This window comes from Carettochelys insculpta, chromosome 30 (genome assembly GCF_033958435.1).
Source record: "Carettochelys insculpta isolate YL-2023 chromosome 30, ASM3395843v1, whole genome shotgun sequence".
Classification (NCBI taxonomy): Eukaryota; Metazoa; Chordata; order Testudines; family Carettochelyidae; genus Carettochelys; species Carettochelys insculpta.
In genome coordinates, this window is record NC_134166.1 from 13,474,398 (window position 1) to 13,492,695 (window position 18,298).

The 18,298-nt window shown below is 51.3% G+C and overlaps 1 protein-coding gene and 1 pseudogene across 1 annotated transcript; one reads left to right on the forward strand and one right to left on the reverse strand.

Annotated features, from left to right (window-relative positions):
• Nucleotides 1–1,354: 1,354 nt before the first annotated feature.
• Nucleotides 1,355–2,722, reverse strand: LOC142003996 (chemerin-like receptor 1; annotated as a pseudogene).
• Nucleotides 2,723–8,577: 5,855 nt separating this feature from the next.
• C30H8orf90 (chromosome 30 C8orf90 homolog) lies at nt 8,578–9,705 on the forward strand. The gene is made up of 2 exons (XM_074981417.1): nt 8,578–8,626; nt 8,933–9,705. The coding sequence occupies exons 1-2, from the start codon at nt 8,578–8,580 to the stop codon at nt 9,703–9,705; spliced, it is 822 nt and encodes a 273-aa protein (XP_074837518.1).
• The last annotated feature ends 8,593 nt before the right edge of the window (nt 9,706–18,298 follow it).

The window sequence follows — 18,298 nt, forward strand, 5'->3', positions numbered from 1 at the left end:
TCCTTGCTCCACACCACCCTGTGTGTCATTGCAGACCAGGTGGCAGCTCCACTCGGATCGCCTACTTTTGGGCCTAGCGTGGTTAACGTCGTTTCTGCACCGGGTGCTGGAGCGCGAGGTGCTGGGCAGGCAGAGGGCACATCCTCATGACAAGCCAGCCCGCTGGGCGGCGATCGATCCAGTGGCAGCGGATTGATCCCCTCCGATGGACTGCCCGGCGCTCTCCCACCAACTCCCTGCAGCGATAAGCAGCTCTAAGCAGGTCAGCTTCAGTGGCGCTGTTCACGTAGCTGAAGCTGTGCTGCCTCGGATCGCTCTCCTGCTGTAGTGGGACCTGCCCAGCGTGAGGCAGGCTGGGCCCCTGCTGAGATCAGGTCCCCATGGTCCCAGGAGACAGCACAAGGCATTGTCCCTGGCCTGACTGAGCTGTGGGCCTTGTACAAAGGATTGCACAGATGGGCACGGCCCCAAAGAGTCGAGAGTCTCAAGCAGCAGTTCTACTGGAGGGGGGAACCCCCCCCCAAAGTGGATCATGAAACCATTTTAATGGGGACACCAGCTGGGACCTGGAGGCTGAAGCCGAAGCCCGAGCTCCACCCCCAGCAAGAGCAGCAGGCTCGGGCTGTAAACCCCTCTCCTTCCGCTGGCGGCAGCAGGCTGAGTGAAGGAAGCTGCAGGACTAGCCTCTGTTAGGCTTGAGTTTGTTCTCACTCGGTGGCCATCCCCTCTGAACCCCGGGGGATGCTGCTAGTGCGGAACATTCCCACCCAAAAGCCACAGGGCTTTGTTTCAAGAGAGCGTCACTCAAGAAGATTCCTTCCTTGTCCCAAGGAAATCACCACAGTGGTTCTCCCCCAGGAAGCGGTGTTGGGGTTGAGCCTAAAAACACAGCTGGGAAGCGAGCGTCAGAGAATGCTACCGATCAGCATCGAAGCAGCGCAAGGCCTTTTGAGCACGCTTGGTCTGATCAGCTCAGTGGGAAGACTCCCATCACCAGGGCTGCCAGCCCACAAAATTTCATTTATGGACAAAATGGGAAAAATTTATGAACAGACAAAATTTTTATGGGCACAATTTTTATACTCTATGAAGAGAACATCAATGGCCAAAAGTGAAAAGGGATTGTTGTCATTCATACTTCAGAAGAACAATGCGCTATTTCACTCATTTGCATTTTAGTCGGTCATGGCAGGATAATGTAGATGATAACGTCACATGGATCACGCGATTCACATTATGTCACCTCAACCATTGAGCTAAATGAGCAACTCAAATGTCCAGTTTCCGCTGCTGCACAGTAAAACGGCTGAAGCAGCAGAGAAGAAATTGAACTGCTCTAGAGTAATTGCTGGGTTTTGATATTTTATTGCACTTTCACGAAATTTGCAGACACCTCAATTTTTTTTTTTTTACAGACTTTACGGACACGTCCGATTTCAGCTGATCTTTTTAAGGGCTATCTGTAAATTTACTGATGGTTGGCAGCTCTGGCTCAGGCCCGTGATCAAGTGCCCCAAGCACTGCAAGCCCAGCAGTTGCTGCTGAAAAATACTGATGTGAACGTAGACACCTTTGTGTGCCCTGATCCCCCCACCAGCATTAGCAGGGACTGACCCCAGAATCTTCAGCACCCTGCTTTGAGTGCAGAGGCGTCCATGCTTGTTAGCAGTAGTAGGCTGTTATCTTCTTGCACTGTTCAATTGCAATAGGGGGACACAACACGCCTCGGAAGCTTGTAATCTTGAGCTCACAAACACATTGTGAATGGATCCCATCTCCCTTTGAACGTTCCTCCCCTGTTCTGCTGCCTCTTCTTCCAAGTGGGCAGCATTTCACCGGCAGGCCAGGTACTCCTGGTCCATGCAACGGAAGACAAGGGGAGCGAGGCTGCTGTTAAAATAGACCATACCATAAGCAAAGAAGACGCCTATGTCGAGGGACTTTTTCGTCGCTGGAGGTAGCGCATCACCAGAGAGCTGCAGGAAATTGATGACATGATAAGGGAGCCAGCAGAGGTAAAAGGTCAGAGTCCAGAGAAGAAGGACTGGGAAGGGCTTCCAAGATGGAGTGGGATGGCTTCTGCTCAGCCTGGCAGCTAAAAAAATGTAGCCAGTGAGGATCAAAGCTAATGGTATCAGGAAACCAACCAGGAAGTGGGTAGTGACGCTGGCCTCTCTTTCAGCAAGAGGCTCTCGTGGACACTGTTCCAATGGCCAGCGGTGACTTTCCTTTCAGGAGACAAGCCCATGGAATCCCAGAAATCAGGGTACTGAAAGCTGAATGCCAGGAACAGGATCCACACCACCAGAATAACTACAGAAGTCAGGTGGGGTGACCTGTGGGTCCAGGACCACACGGGGTAGGCCAGGGAGATGCAGTGATCTGCGTTCATGACAGCGAGGAGGAAAACCTTAGTGAACATGTTGAGTGAGGTGACGATAACGGTCAGCTTATGCACCATGCTGCCCAAGGGCCAGTGAAAGCTCACAGCTATGGGAATAAACCTGAAGGGTAGGACGGAGGTGAAGATATAATCAGCTATAGCCATGTTCAGGAACCACATGGCGGTGACGGTCTTCTTCACCTGGAAGCCCATGAAGAAAATGATGTACGCATTTGCCACGAGGCCCAAGAGGAAGACCAAGCTGTAGACCACCAGGAAGATGATGTGAGTGAAGTGCATGGGAACAGCATTGTAAATTGTGAATAAGTCCTGCTCCATATGGTGGCATGTGGGTGGAGATTCAGGCAGTGCCGATCTTGTACTGACCAAACAAAGAACAAATATCATGTCCCTGAAAAGCTTATCTTCAGGGGCGCTGAGAGCCATTGAACCAAATTGCAAACCTTGCAGACGGTGGGACCCACTTCAGGCCAGGGGGCACAGCAGCCCCCACAGCACCCCTATTTTCAGCACCAACATGAAAGGTTGTGGGTTCAGATATCAAGTTGTACATAACACGTGCAAACTCTAGCTTAGCTCTGTTAGTGACTCTAGAAAGTGCCCCACTAAGTGCGAATTGTCCGTCTGCTCTGGAGTTTGCAAACACATTTATTAGACTAATCTGGCTCATAGAAGTTCTTGGGCATTTTTCATCAAAATGATTTTTGGTGAAAAACAGCATTTAGGTGGAAGTTGAAAGATCTAGAAAAACATGCCAGTTTCGATAAAAATTTCCCTTTTCAAAAGAGAGTGAAGCATGTCAATGTTTCTATTGAGTTACATTTCAGTGGAATGTATTGATTTGTATTTAAAAGTGACATTCGTTATTTTGCATATGGAAAGGTCAATTTTGAAAGGTCCAAATATTTGACATGACCTAAATCAAAGCCAAAAAAAATAATCCGAATTTTCAGTCCTGGGAAATAGTGGTTGTTTTTGTTTTCAAAACCAGTGAGGAATACGACGGCACCTGAGGAAAACACCCATTTGGCCTGGCATCTGGCCAAGTGGGTTTTACCCACAAAGGCGTACGCCGGGGTGAGGAACCAAAAACCTCACTCGTGGTCCCCAACTGTATGGGGGCCAGGGCTAGGAGGTCTGCGCAATAAGGAGAGGGAGGGTGCAGGAGCGGGCTGAGGGCGGGGAATCCCGGCAGGAGGAGGTGCAGGAGCGGCTGGGGCTGCAGAAGGGTTTGGGGCGTGGGTCTGGAGGGGAGGGGTCTAGATGGAGTCTGGGAGGGAGGGGACAGGAGCAGGCTGCAGGTGGGGAGTTGAAGGGAGCACAAGCGTGGCCAAGAGACAGGAAGTCTGGGCAATGCGGGTGTAGGTTACCTGCTCCCCCCAGATGCACATAGCTCTGCGCCTCCCTCCTGCCCAAGCATCACCCTCCACTGCTCTGACTGGCCAGAAATCTGACCAATCAGAGCAGTGGGAGGAAGCCTCTGGGCAGGCTGCCAAGGCCACCGCTACCCCCAACCCCCTTCTGGGAGAACAGCTGTGACCAGCTGCGGAGCCCCCAGAGCTGCTTCCTGCCCCCCAGTAGAGCCCACAGTCAAAGCCAGACCCAGCTTGCCTGATCTGGCCTGCCAGGCTCAGGGCTCCAAACCCTCCACCCTGCTGCGGGCTGGGCCTCAGGGTGCAGATCCGTCCAAGCTGCGCTCTGGATCTGGATCATGGGCTGGGGGTCCCCACCCCAGCTTATGCCCCAGTAAATCTGTTAGTCTTCAGGATGCCCCAGGACTCCCTGTTGGTTTTGCAGCCACAGACTAACCCGGCTACCGCGGAGACGTGTTTCTATTGTCTTTTGATCCAGCCTGAAATTCGGTTTAATGGTCACAGAGCGTCCTGAGACATGAAAGATTTTATTCTCACCCTGCTCCGCCGGCAAATTATGTTCCACTCAGCCACCCAGTCAAGCTTAACCTGCCAGCCTCATGCTGGGGCTCTGAGCATCTGCAGGATTGATAAATGCCTCTCCCGCCACTGCAGAAATGTGCAGCGTCTCCTTGGCAGCCCAGGAGCCAGCAGAGTGCTGAGCCGTTCACAGCCATTGGTGCTAACATTTTAAAACCCAGTTTGTTCAAATATACCCCAGTCCTGTGGGCTTACCCGGTGTCTCAATCTTCTCCGTGGGGTGGGTCAGACTGTCAGAGAGACCATCTGACACACACCTGCCTGCTCATTGGCCCTCTCCAGGGGAAAACTCCCCTCCAATCTTCTCTCGCCTCCCCTGCCCTGTATCCCCTCCCATTTCCAGTCACCAGGCCCCACCTGCCCGCTAGTCCCCCACTGCCTGGTTCTCCCTGCTCTACCACTGATGGCTTCATACAGCCACTGTAGCTGCTTCCAGTAGTTGCTATCTCCGAAAACATTCCAAGGGCTTCTAGTGCTACCAGCAGATCGAGCAGCTGGACGTGAAATTAATGGGGATCAGGTTTAAAACTAACAAAGGGAAGGCTTTCTTCACGCAGCGCATGGTCAGCCTGTGGAACTCCTCGCCACAGGAGGCTGTGAAGACCAGGTCTTTAACAGGGTTAAAAAAAGAACGAGATAAATTCATGGAGAATAGTAACAAAGAGGAAGCCGGGCTAGTCTATACACTATCAAAACAAAAAGCAGTCAAGTAGCACTTTAAAGACTAGCAAAATGGTTTATTAGGTGAGCTTTCGTGGGACAGACCCACTCCTTCAGACCATAGCCAGACCGGGCTTGTCTGCATACTTGGCTCAATCTAATTCTTGACCTTCCCCTCCACTCTCTGATTTGCTCACCTTGATTATCTTTTTCTGATTTGTCCTCCTTGCTTACTGTTTTTGGTTCTCTGTGCCTTAAATATTGAGTCTGTTCTGGTCTGGATATGGTCTGAAGAAGTGGGTCTGTCCCATGAAAGCTCACCTAATAAACCATTTTGCTAGTCTTTAAAGTGCTACTTGACTGCTTTTTGTTTTGATAAATTCATGGAGGTTGGGTTCATCCATGGTTATTAGCCAGGATGGGTAGGAACGGTGTCCCAGGCCCCTGTTTGCCAGAGGTTGGAAATGGATGTCAAGAGAGGGCACATTTGGTGATTCCCTGTTCTATTCACTCCCTCTGGGGCACCTGGCATTGGCCACTGTCGGAAGACAGGACACTGGGCTAGATGGACCTTCGGTCTGACCCAGGATGGCTGTTCTTATGGTCTTACGTAAGTAAGATGGGGCAGCAACATGTAAACCAACCAGCTTCTGTTGCCCCACCAGCAAGGGCTCCACAGTGATCCACACTCAAACGAACATTAGGTTGGACATTAGGGAACACCCTCCTGTCCGGGTGGTTAAGCCCTGGAGTAAATTGCCGAGCGAGGTTGTGGAATCTCCATCACTGAAGATATTTAAGAGCAGGTTCGATAGCTGAATGTCAGCAACGATCTAGACTCTAGATGTTCCTTGATCCTGCCGCCGGGGCAGGGCACTGGACCTCTCGAGGTTCCTTCCCGTTCTAGTGTTCTGCTTCTATGATCTGAGGCCGGGTTGAGGGGTATGGGACTTTCTTACCGGCGTGTTAGTGGGACGTGCCTTCTGAGAGTTAATCTCTGCCCAGGACCAGGTCCCTCACAGTCTCTGCAGCCTGTGTGGGCTGACTCTGCCCTGGGCAGGAAGCGGTTCTTCTGTAAGGGTGCGTCTATGCTAGCCGGCTACTTTGAAGTAGCCACCACAACGTCGAAATAGCACGCGTTGCATCTACATGTGCTGAGTGCTATTTCGACGTTGAAACTGGCGTTAGGCGGTGAGACGTCGAAATTGCTATTCCCATCCGAAGATGGGAATAGCGCCCTACTTTGACATTCAGCGTTGAAGTAGGGCATGTGTAGATGATCTGCGTCCCACTACTTCGAAATATCAGGATCCTCCACGGTGGCCATTAGCTGAGGGGTTGAGAGATGCTCTGTCCAGCCTCTGCGGGGCTCTACGGTCACTGTGGGCAGCAGCCCTTAGCCCAGGGCTTCTGGCTGCTGCTGCTGCGGCTGGGGGTCCAAGCTGCATGCACAGGGTCTGCAACTGGTTGTTGGCTCTGTGTATCTCATGCTGTGCAGGGCAAGTGTGTCTGGGAGGGTAAGGGAGCGGCTTGGGGCTTTGCTGGCCCCTTATTTCGACGGGGAACGCTTGTGTGTGTGGACGCTCTACATTTCCTTCTGGGGCGGCTCCTTTTGATGTTCCCCGTTGCTACTTCGACGTGGAACGTCGACGGCACCAGCCCTGGAGGACATGTAGACGATATGCGTCGAAGTAGCCTATTTCGATTACCTTACTTTGAAACAGGCTACTTCGATGTAGTGTGCAAGTGTAGACGTAGCCTAAGTTTCTAAAGGGGAAGGAGGGGGTGTTTATGGCTGAAAGATGTGGAAGGATTGGTTTGAGTGGTCTCTGCTGAGCATTGCAGACAAGCAGATGTCTGGAGCATGTGTGATACTAAATATTAACGGTCCCTTTTCCACGTATCCGCAGCCCTGAGCTGCAATCCCCTCCTCCAACCAATAAACACTGTATCCTTCTGTCACAGGGCCAGTGCTCCTGCCACAGCTCAAGGGGAGGGATGCTGGCCTCTGAGGTCCCTCTGGGGATGCTCAACCCTGTGTACGTGCTCTGCTGGGAAAGACTGGGGGGGCTGTGTGCCCCGCCCCTGCTTGATATCCCCACAAATCAGCCCAGGTGACAGGACCTGGACTTGTAGTCAATAGCAGAACCCTTCTTCCACTGGGCAGTCAGGCCTAATGGCCACAGTCACTATCAACGCTTACCCCCAATGAGCAGCATGGCCTAGTGGGCAGAGTCAATAAATGCCACAGGACTACTTCTTGTTGTTTTTGGTGTCATCTTCCTCACTCTGTCATGAGTCCAAGGGCTGCAATGGAGGAATCCTGAGATGTTGGTCTGCTGCCAAGCGTCTGGAAAAGAACCAAGGGGCTGCCACTCTATCCAAGCGGCAAAGAATCCCCGTGACACACACACCGTGGCATGAAGAGTGAGCGCTTGTCTCAGGAAGATCAGTGGGGAGTGTGTTTTACACGTGTTGAAAGCCAATATCAAGTACACGCAGCAGCACTGCCGTGGGAAGGCTGCAGACAGACTAGGTTTGCTACCAAAGAGCTTGTTTAAAAATTCTCCAGAAGCGTTCCAAGTGCTGTCTGCAGGGCGTTTGCGGGAGTTCAGTGTTTTGTACTGGTCTCACTCTCTGCCCCTACCCGGGAACTGTCTGCACTTGTCTTCAAGGTAACAGAGCCATAGCCATGCTAGTCTATGAAGAAGTGGGTCTGTCCCATGAAAGCTCATCATGCAATAAATTATTTTGTTAGTCTTTCAAGTGCTACTGGATGGCTTTTTTGTTTTTTTAGAGAGGAAGCCGGGCTAGACTATATACTGGCATAACAGAAAAGCCGTCCAGTAGCACTTGAAAGACTAACAAAATAATTTATGAGGTGATGAGCTTTCATGGGACAGACCCACTTCTTCAGACCAGAGCCAGACCAGAACGGACTCAATAGTTAAGGCACAGAGAACCAAAAACAGTAATCAAGGTTGACAAATCAGAAAAATATTACCAAGGGGAGCAAATCAGACAGCAGAGGGGCAGAAGGAGCGGGGGGAAGTCAAGAATTAGATAAAGCAAAGTATGTAAAAGAGTCCTTATAATGAGCCAGATAATTGCCATCCCAGTTCAAACCACATCTTAATGTGTCAAATTTGAATATAAAAGAGAGTTCAACAGCCTCTCTTTCCAAACGGCTGTGAAAGTTCCTTTTCAGTAAAACACAGACTTTCAGGTCATTAAGAGAATTATTTTGTTAGTCTTTAAAGTGCTACTGAACTGCTTTTTTGTTCTGTCTTCAGGGTGTGACACACAAGAGCCCTGAGGTTTAACTCTCCCTCATCCTTTCTGCAAAGCCCCAGCTCCAGCAAGGATTTCAACTGAGCTGCAAGCCAGAGAGCTGCGTAATTGAGTTATACCTCAGCAACCCTGATCCTGTTATGTGTTCATGTCCTAAGCGATCACCTCCCCTCTCGTTTCTCCTGTGATGTCACCCCCGAGCCCCTGAAGTTTCCCAGGTGACCATAATAAACAAATCCCTGGAGGTTCTGCTGCAGCGTGTGGCCAATGATGGCTGCCTCAGCCCCAGGGCAGTTCAGTTCCTCACCTCAGAGCCCAGGTACTCAATGGAAAACACAGGGGATGGGAGGGACCTGGTTGTTTCACGAAGGGGCTGAGAAGAGGTGATGGTAGAATAACATGCAGGCTGGCTGGCTCGCTCTCTTAGCGGAGATAGACCATCCCATGTTCCAGCCATCCAAGACCTTCCCAATCTGCCACCTCATCCGGCATCCCTGCTGCTGTCTCTCTGTCACCCCATCCTTAATCCCCAGCCTTTACCACTCCCAAGCTGGTCGCCCCTCCATACAATGCTGCCCGTTCCGTAGTTGCTCCTCCCTGGGACGCCCACCTTATTGTTTTGCAGGTAACAGAGGGAACCCAGCAGCTCCTGCCTCCGCCATCACCTCCAAGTCCAAGGGAGGACAAGGAGGGAGCGGCCAACAAGAATTCCTGCCTCCTCCACCGCCCATCTTCACCCAGTCAGCACTGCCAAGCCAAAGTCCAGGGCTTATCTACAGCCTGCTGAATGGCGCAGCGTCCTTGCCCTCCGGGCTGGTCCAGACCCTGCCTGGGTCCTTCCCAGATATCTACGACGGAGACACCAAGAAGTGGGAAGAGCATTTCCACGGCATACAGAGGGCCTACAAGGAATTTGGCAAAGACGATGACTTTGCCATCCGGGTGCTGACCGAGGACTTCACCCTGCCGTTCCCGTTCACCTGGCCGGCTGACGGAGAGGCAGCTGCACCGCCGTCCTATGACCCCACCGACTTCGACTTCTTCCTGCACCCGGGCAAACCTGTGCCTCGGATTTTGCAGCCGCTGCACGCCACCACCCAAGCCTTCTTCAAGAAGAGACGTCTGGAGCAGCTAGCCCTCAGTTATGCCAACCAGGCTTCCCAGAGGCCACCGGCACCAGCCGCCACTCCCCCACTGAGGACAGACATTGTGGTGATCGCCAGCCTGCCGTGTGCGAGCACCTCTGCTGTTCCTGGAGAACCCACCTTCCTCCTGCAGGACAGCAAAGGCCTTAGGAACATCCACCCTGCCTCCGGGACAGACTCCAGCCCTGTCTCACTACTGCTAGGAAGTCCCAGGGTCCTCACGCCGAACATAGTCCAGGAAAACACGGAGTAAGGCTCCAGATGTGTATGAACCCAAACACTGCCCATCTCAATACTCCAGATGTTCACAAACCCTCCGCATCCCCCATGTGAACATTCAATAATATTCTAGATGTTTATGAACTCCCCACAGTGCCTGGCTTAATGCTGCAGATGTGCATGGATTGCAGGGCTGACCATCCAAATGCTCCAGCTGGCTTCCACCCCCTCCACAAATCCCACGACAACACTCAGTAATGCCTCCTCTGGGTGTGAACCCCAGCACTGACCAGGACACACTCCGATGCTCCAGCTGGTTTGGAAGCCCTGAGCTGGCCACTCGTGTTCTATCTACATTGCAAAAAATGGTGCTACAGCAGCAAGTCACAGAGCCAAGGTCAACCGAGTTGGCTCCTGGGGCTTGTGCTACTGAGCTAAAAGTAGCAGTGTAGATGTTCGACCCAGGACGGAGCCCAAAGAGACCCCTCCACACCAGGGTTTCAGAGCCCACACTCCAGCCTGGCCTGAAACACCAATCCAGCTACTTTTAGACGTGTAGAGCAAGTCTAAATCAGTTGGCCCAAGCTCCATGAGTCACTGCTGCTGGTATCTTTTTGCCCCCGATGTTGGTTGTCTAGCTGGGTTCTGTGTGTCACAGCATGTGTGTAGGCTGATTCCGCCCCGCTCTGGCATGGTTTTCTTTTTTGACTTCTCACTTGTGTGGCCCCTGACTGATTTTCTTCCGGTTCAGTGGCCCCCACCCCTTGCTGCAAGGCATTCTTTCCAGTATAAATACACAGCTCTGAAAACCCAACCCTACATACATTTCACAACCACAATGGCAACTGGTTCTCAGCAGAGACCTCACAACATCATCCTTCAGTGAATTATTCTGCATATACTTGCCCCCAGGATCCCTCTCCCTCCTGCCCGCCTGGTGCCATCTGCCAGCTGGTGCAAGGAAGGTTCGGTGTCACAGCCAGCCGTTCCATCAGCCCTGTACAGGCAATGGTGGACAGGGCACTCAGGGAAAGACTGCACAGCCAAGTTATTTCAAAATAAGGGCCACTGTTCTGACATAACCCTGGCAGCGTCTACACAACACAGCCGAGATTTCAAAATAGCAGTCGGCTGATTTCAAACGGGGTAAACCTCATTCTATGAGGAATAGCGCCTATTCTGAAATAGGACAGAGAGGGAGCCATGCTAGGTCCATAGACTATCAAAACAAAAAAGGCCATCCAGGAGCACTTGAAAGACTAACAAAATAATTTATTAGGTGATGAGCTTCCGAAGAAGTGGGTCTGTCCCACAAAAGCTCATCACCTAATAAAGTATTTTGTTAGTCTTCAAAGTGCCACTGGACGGCTTTTTTGTTTTGAAATAGGTATTTCCCAATAGGGGCTGTGTAGAAAGGAAATAGGGGCTCTCTCAACTGAGCTATTCAGGAATATCTTCTTCCGAAATAATTCTGCTGTCTAGACATAGTATTTCAGATTAGCTCTCCTGAAGGTGTGCTTCTAGGAGATCTCATGCAAAATAGCCTCTGCTGTGTGTAGAAACACTATTTCAGAATACGTTTTGCTTATTCCAGGGACTCCCTGTAGTGTGGATGCCTTATTCTGGAACAGCTTATTTTGGAATAATAACCCCAGAATAAACTATTCTGGAATAAATTTGCTGTGCAGACGTACCCTGCGAGTCTGTCTCCTAGAGCTCCATTGGGATCAATTCATAGACACTCCAAGCCAGAAGCGACTGTTATGAGCATCTAATCTGACATGCCCAGTCCAGGCCAGAGAATTGCCCCAAAATTCCCGGAGCAGAGGTGTTAGAAACACAAAATTGTCAGTTCTGGTAAATTGGCCTGGGGGTGAATTCCTCATATGGTTACAAATTGACACATTATTTCGAGTCTGAATTTCATAGAATCAGACTCACAACACTAGAACGGGAAGGGACTTCAAGAGGCCATCAAGTCCAGTCCCCTGCCCACACAGCAGGACGAAACACCATCTAGACCATCCCCAGTAGATGTCTACCTAACCTGCTCTTACATATCTCGAGCGATGGAGATTTCACGACCTCCCTAGGTAACTTATTCCAGTGTTTAACCACCCTGACATTAGGAAGTTTTTCCTAGTGTCTAATCTAAACCTCCCTTGCTGCAGTTTAAGCCCATTGCTCCTTGTCCCGTCCTCAGAGGCCACTTTTTATGTGACTCCTTTTTGATTTTGAGATCATGCAAGATCTCCTGGCTAAGCCAAGGTGGTTTTTACCAGACTCTCATCCCGTGTTAAACGAGTACTTTACTTACAAGTATTCGCTTGAACGAGGGACCCATACTTACCTTTGTTCATTAGATGAGTGAACTCCTCCTGCTAATACGAGCTTTCCTCCCTCCCTGCAGCTCCAAACCGCCGCAGCCTGACCGCCCCCACTGGCCCCAACCTGCCGCAGCCTGACAACCCCTGTCCCCACTGGCCCCACAGACCCAACCCACCTCAACCTGACCCCCCCCGCCAGCCCTGTGGCTCCAACCTGCCACAGCCTGACCCCCACCCCCACCCCGCCAGCCCCGCAGACCCAACCTGACGCAACCTTCCCCCCCCGCCCTCGCCAACCCTGCAGACCCAACCTGATGCAGCCTGTCCCCCCCGCCAGCCCCAAACTGCGGCAGCCTGACACCCCGCCCCCACCAACCCCATGGCCCCAAACCACCGCAGCCTTAACACCCACCCCACAGACCCAATCTACCACCAGGTTTTAACCCTTCCTCCTGTTCATGGCCCCAAACTGCCCACAGCCTTTAACCCTCCCCAACCCCCCCAAACCCAAGGTTCACTCACCTTTCAAAAGCAGTGACACTTGCTGCCGCTCCTTCACCAAGTTAGGAGCACTGGGAACCAATCAGAGACTCTTACGTGTATTTTAATGGGAATTTAGTGTCCCTCTTACGAGTTTTCGCCTATGAGCAGGAAGTTGGGAACCAGTTGTGCTCGTACAGTAAGGGATGAGTGTACTTTCTATCTTTCCTATGCAGCGGCATAGTTTGCTTTTGGGCCCTTAATAATGTCCCTTTGAAATACTGCCAACTCTCCTCCATTGTTTTCTCTTAATCTTGCTGCCCATGGGACCTTACCTATCAGCTCTCTGAGTACGCCAAAATTCGCTTTCCTGAAATCCACTGTCTCTATTTTGCTGTTCTCCCTTTCACTATTTCTTAGAATGATAAACTCTGTGATGTCACGATCACTTTCTCCCAAGCTACCTTCCACTTTCAAATTCTCAACGAATTCCTCCCTATCTGTTAAAACCAAATCTAGAATGGCTTCTCCCCACTAGCTTTTTCCACTTTGTGAAATAAAAAATTGTCATCCATGCACTCCAAGAACTTTCCGGATAGTCTGGGCCTCGCTGTGTTAGTTTCCCAACATGTGGGTGGATAGTTGAAGTTCTCCATCACCGCCAAATCCTATGTTTTGGATAATTTTGTTAATTGTTTAGAGGAAATCTCATCCACCTCTTCTACCTGGCTAGATGGTCTGTCGTAGACCCTTATCATTGTTTTCTACCCCTTTTAACTTAGCCCAGAGACTCTCAACATGTCTGTCTCCTGCATCCATCTCCACCTCAATCGAGGTGTGCACAATTTTACATATAAGGCAACACCTCCTCCCTGCAAAAGCAATGAGGGGTCCTGTGGTACCTTATAGACTAACAGAAATGTATGAGCATAAGGTTTTGTGGGCAAAGACCCACTTCGTGAGATGCAGGTAGTGGAAATTTGCAGAGGCAGGTATAAATAGGCAGGCCAGAGCAAGGCTGGAGATAACGCGGTTAACTCAGTCAGGGAGGGTGAGCCCTACTACCAGCAGTTGATCTGGAGGTGTGAACACCGAGAAAGGAGAAACTGCTTTTGTATTTAGCTAGCCATTCACAGTCTTTGTTTAATCCTGAGCTGAGGGTGTCAAATTTGCAGATGAAATGCAGCTCAGCACTTTCTCTTTAGAGTCTGGTTTTAAAATTTTTTTGCTGTAGGATAGCTACTTTTCAATCTGTTACTGTGTGTCCTGGGAGATTGACGAGCTCTCCTACAGGCTTTTGTACATCGCCATTGCTGATATCTGACCTGTGTGCATTTATTCTTTTCTGTAGGGACTGTCCAGTTTGTCCAATGCATATAGCAGAGGGGCATTGCTGGCACACGATGGCATATATTACATTGGTAGATGTGCAGCTGAATGAACCTGTGATGGTGTGACTGACCTGGTTAGGTCCTGTGATGGTGTTGCTGGTGTAGATATGTGGGCAGAGCTGGCACCAAGGTTTGTTGCATGGGTAGGTTCTTGAGTTAGAGTTGCTGTGGTGTGGTGGGGTGTGGTGTGGTGGGTGTGCTGTTTACCCTGCCTGGCCTTCCTGAGCAAGTTGTACCCTTCCATACCAACATTGGCAATTGCGCATATTATCCCACCAAGTTTCGGTGATACCAGTTATGTCATAGTTGTGTTTGTTTATTAAGATTTCAAGTTCTTCCTGCTTATTACCCATGCTTCTTGCATTTGTATACAGGCATGTAAGATACTGATTTACCTTTGCCTCCCAGGTCTGCCTAGTCCCTCTTTTTTCTCTCCTATTATAGCCCAGGACCCTGCCCATTTCCAACTCAAGTCCTGGCTCTCCAGGGTTTGTACTTACCTGTGGGCTTTGGTCACCTGTCCCTATTGAACCTAGTTTAAAGCCCTCCTCACTGGGTTAGCCAGTCTTGATGCAAATACATCCTTCCCGTTCCTGGAAAGGCGAATTCCCTCCCTGCGTAGCAGTCCTTTATGGAACAGCATCCCCTGATTAAGGAAGCCAAAGTGCTCCTGGTGACACCGTCCTCACAGCCAGGCATTCAGCTCCAGGATGCACCTGTCTCTGCCTGAGCCCCTACCCTGGACAGGAAGGACTGAGGAGAACACCACCTGTGCTCCCACCTCCTTCACCTGCACTCCCAGAGCCCTGTAATCAGGCTTGATCTGCTCAAGGTTACACCTGGCAGTGTCATTCGTGCCCACATGGATGAGCAGAGTGGGGTAGTAGTCAGCAGGACATGTAATCCTCGACAACACCTCCGTAACATCTCGGATACGGGCCCTGGCAGGCAGCGCACCTCCTGGGATGACATGTCAGGGTGACAGATGGGTGCCTCCACCCCCCTCAGAAGAGAGTCTCCTACCACCACTGTCCTACGTTTCTTTCTCAATCGTGGTGGCAGCAGACTCCCAGCCTTGAGGGTACAAGGCTTCTCTGATTCTCCTGTAGGAGGTGATTCTTTATCTCCTGTATCTCCTATATCCAGAACAGTGTCACAGTTTCCCAGTACCACAGTGGGAGGGTTGGGAGCAGGAGTGGAGCTCTGCCTGCTGCTGGAAGTGACCAGCTGCCAGTGTCCTCCCAAGCATCTCCACCAATGGTGTGCCAGTCTTCGTGGTGGGACAGCTACCTTAACCTCAGCTGTCTCCACATGAATACTGCCCAGGCATTGCTCGTGGAGTCTAATACTCCTAAGCCTGGCTACCTCCTCCTGAAACTCCACCACCTGCTTCCTGAGAGCTTCTACTGAAAAACACCCACATTGGATGGTATCCCCAGCCTGGACTTCAGTAGGTGGGAATTGCAAGTCACAGTCCCTGCAAAACCACACCAGGGTCTGGGTAGAGGCATCCCTGGTCAGGTCTGTCTGACAACAGGCACAGGTGGAGGAGACAGAAGCAGCGCTGGCACAGGTGTTGTGGGTCTTGCTAACCATAGTGCTATCCCTCTGCCAAACTCCTGCCTACAGCCTCCTGTCCGCTTCACTTCCCTGATCACTCTCACTCTGGCTTTATAAACCTCAGTCAGGCCTCCCCCTCCTTCGTCACACAGGGGAAGGCTGATCCTGAGGCTGATCAAAGGCAGTCAAGGGAACAAGGGATCAGAAAGATTCCAGCCCTCCCAGACACACAATCCCAACCTCCACAGTAACTGAAACTGACATCACCTGCTCTCAGAAATCAAAATGTAAACAGTTCGGCAAACTCGACCTGCTAGTTTGGGATACAGTTTTTGATATAAAGTTGTAGAGAATGCAGGAAGGAACTAGCTCCTTTCTCTACTCCGCCTCCAAACTCCCTCCTGTTTGCTATCACCTGGCTGCTTACTAGCAAGCTTTATAGGCTCTGGCCTTCCTCATTGGTAGCCCCACTGCCAGCTACAGCTCCACCCGAGCAGAGGGTCTAGATTTCAAATTCCAACTGGCAGCCTCAGCACATGGCTCTCCAAACACACACACAAACAACCAAGCCCAGTACACAGTCACAAGTAACCCCCCAGCACAAACACACAGACTGCAGACTGCCACTTACCTTGAGGTCCTGCTCACCAGGACAGCACCGGTCTCAAACTCCCTCCTGTTTGCAACCACCTGTTCACAATTTGTTTAGCTTCAGCTCCCAACCCCTAGCTCAGGTCATTACATCTTCCTGTGCCGGACCAGACTTGACTTATGTGACTTGTACTCTGTCCTGGGACAAAACTTCCAGCTGGCCGCAGGAGCGTCCCGTTGCTGGACCAGAGCCCATTCAAGTCACCATTTTTCTTTGTTAAGCTAATCCCATCTGTCGCTCCAGGGCAGGATTTTGGATCCTTTAGTCATCTCAGGCTCTTCTCTGACCCCCCTCCATTGTATCAACAACCTTCTTGAATGGCGGTGCCAGGATTGCAGCCCCGGCGCCAAACAGAAGTAACACAAGCTGAAGAAGAGCTCTGGGGATGCTGGAACATTTGCCGTGCTACAGCCCACGCTGGGCGGGCAAAAGATATAAATAAACTCACGCGCCTTGTCAAAGCTGGAGGGATCCAGACCCGGCAGGCATCATAGGCAGGGGAGAGCAGCGCTTTCCTGAACTGCCTCACCTGGTGCCGGCCACGCTGTATCCGAGGCCCCAGGCTGATTATGGGTGGCACAGCTCCTTTGTAGGATGAAAAACATGTGCCCCAGCCCTGTGCTCTGTGTGTGTCCTTGGTGGGTGGGTGAGAGGGTCGGTGTGTGTGTGTTCTGCGGAGGGGCTGTGCTCCTCTTCGCTGGGGGAACACTGCCCTCTGCTGGATGGAAATGCGTGTGTTGTGTCCCCACCCCTGCTGGAGCTGTGTGTGTGTCCTTGTGCGTGCGTGTGTGTGTGTGTGTGTTGTGGGGGGAGGGGGCTGTGCTCGGCTTTGCTGGGGGAACGCTGCCCTCTGCTGGATGGAAATGCGTGTGTTGTGTCCCCACCCCTGCTGGAGCTGTGTGTGTGTCCTTGTGCGTGTGTGTGTGTGTGTGTGTGTTGTGGGGGGAGGGGGCTGTGCTCGGCTTTGCTGGGGGAACGCTGCCCTCTGCTGGATGAAATCTCTCCATTTTGAGTCACTTGATCAGATTTTATAGGAGTCGCCAGTTGTGCAAATGATGCCAAAGCGTAACAGACCCAGGCTCTTTGGATGTCTGCACAGCGGCCTTACTGTGAAACCTCCTATTATTCAAAATAACGCTGCTGCACGCACAAATGCATTTCAAACCAGCACTGAGCTAGTTCGAAATACAGCATCTACACACAGAGCCCGTTTTGAAATACAGTCAGCAAACGCACTCAGGCTTATCTGGAAATCTCCCCATTCCCCGTCTACACCGAACCTATTCGCACATAGGCACTGGTCCTTGCGCAATGAGGTTTACCAGTTTCAGAGTAAGCCAACCGCTATTTCAAGGTATTTCCAAATATCTGTTAGTCTCTCAGGTGCCACAGGACTTCTTGTTCTCAAATAGCAGCTGTTATTTCAAAAGAACTGTGCTGGATCTCTGTATGAGCAGCATCTAGTAGTAGTAGCAGCATCCTTCAGTCTACGTAGACTATGGATCGCACCTTTCGTAGTGCCATTTGGAATCATCATTTGCAGAGAGTCGACTGTGACTGTGAAGGCCCACACGAGAGTGACGGTGCATGTGTAGTGGGTGTCTGGCAGGTCCTTACTGTGCTTTCTGTGGGCTCGCTTCTCCTCTGCGAGCTGTCTGATCCTCATCTCACCCTTCTGAAGGCCCTTGTGTAGTTCCTGCCTCCATCTGCTGCGATCGTCTGCCAGCTCCTCCCAGCTGTCTAGCTCGATGTCTGCCTCCCTGAGGTCCCTCTTGCAAACATCTTTGCAGCGCAATTGGGGGTGTCCGGGAGGTCTTTTGCCAGCAGCATCTATCCAACCTGATATGTGTGTGTGTGTGTCTCTCTCTCTCTCTCTCTCTCTCTCACACACACACACACACACACACACACACACACACACACAGAGAGAGAGAGAGAGAGAGAGAGAGAGAGAGGAGAGCAGAGCAGAGCAGACAGCCCAGACTCGTGGCCTGAGCCAGAGACAGACAGGCAGAAAGCCCCAGCCCTCAGCAGCTGGTTCTGTTTCTTCCCAGCCTTACCTTGCAGCACACCCATGCAGCCGTCTCAGGTCAGGCTCAGCAGGACAGCAGCTGCACGGGACTGATTTTGCTGATAGAGAAATACAGCACCTTGGGTGGGGCACAGCTGGGTGTTGAACAGGTGCAGATCAAGGACTCAGTCGCCCAGTGCAGGAAT

Excerpts from the sequence above, each read along its gene's own strand:
- C30H8orf90 (XM_074981417.1), top strand. The coding sequence starts at position 8,578 with ATGGCTGCCTCAGCCCCAGGGCAGTTCAGTTCCTCACCTCAGAGCCCA. Across the intron at positions 8,627-8,932 it reads TTCCTCACCTCAGAGCCCAG|GTAACAGAGGGAACCCAGCA; the intron begins GTACTCAATGGA and ends ATTGTTTTGCAG.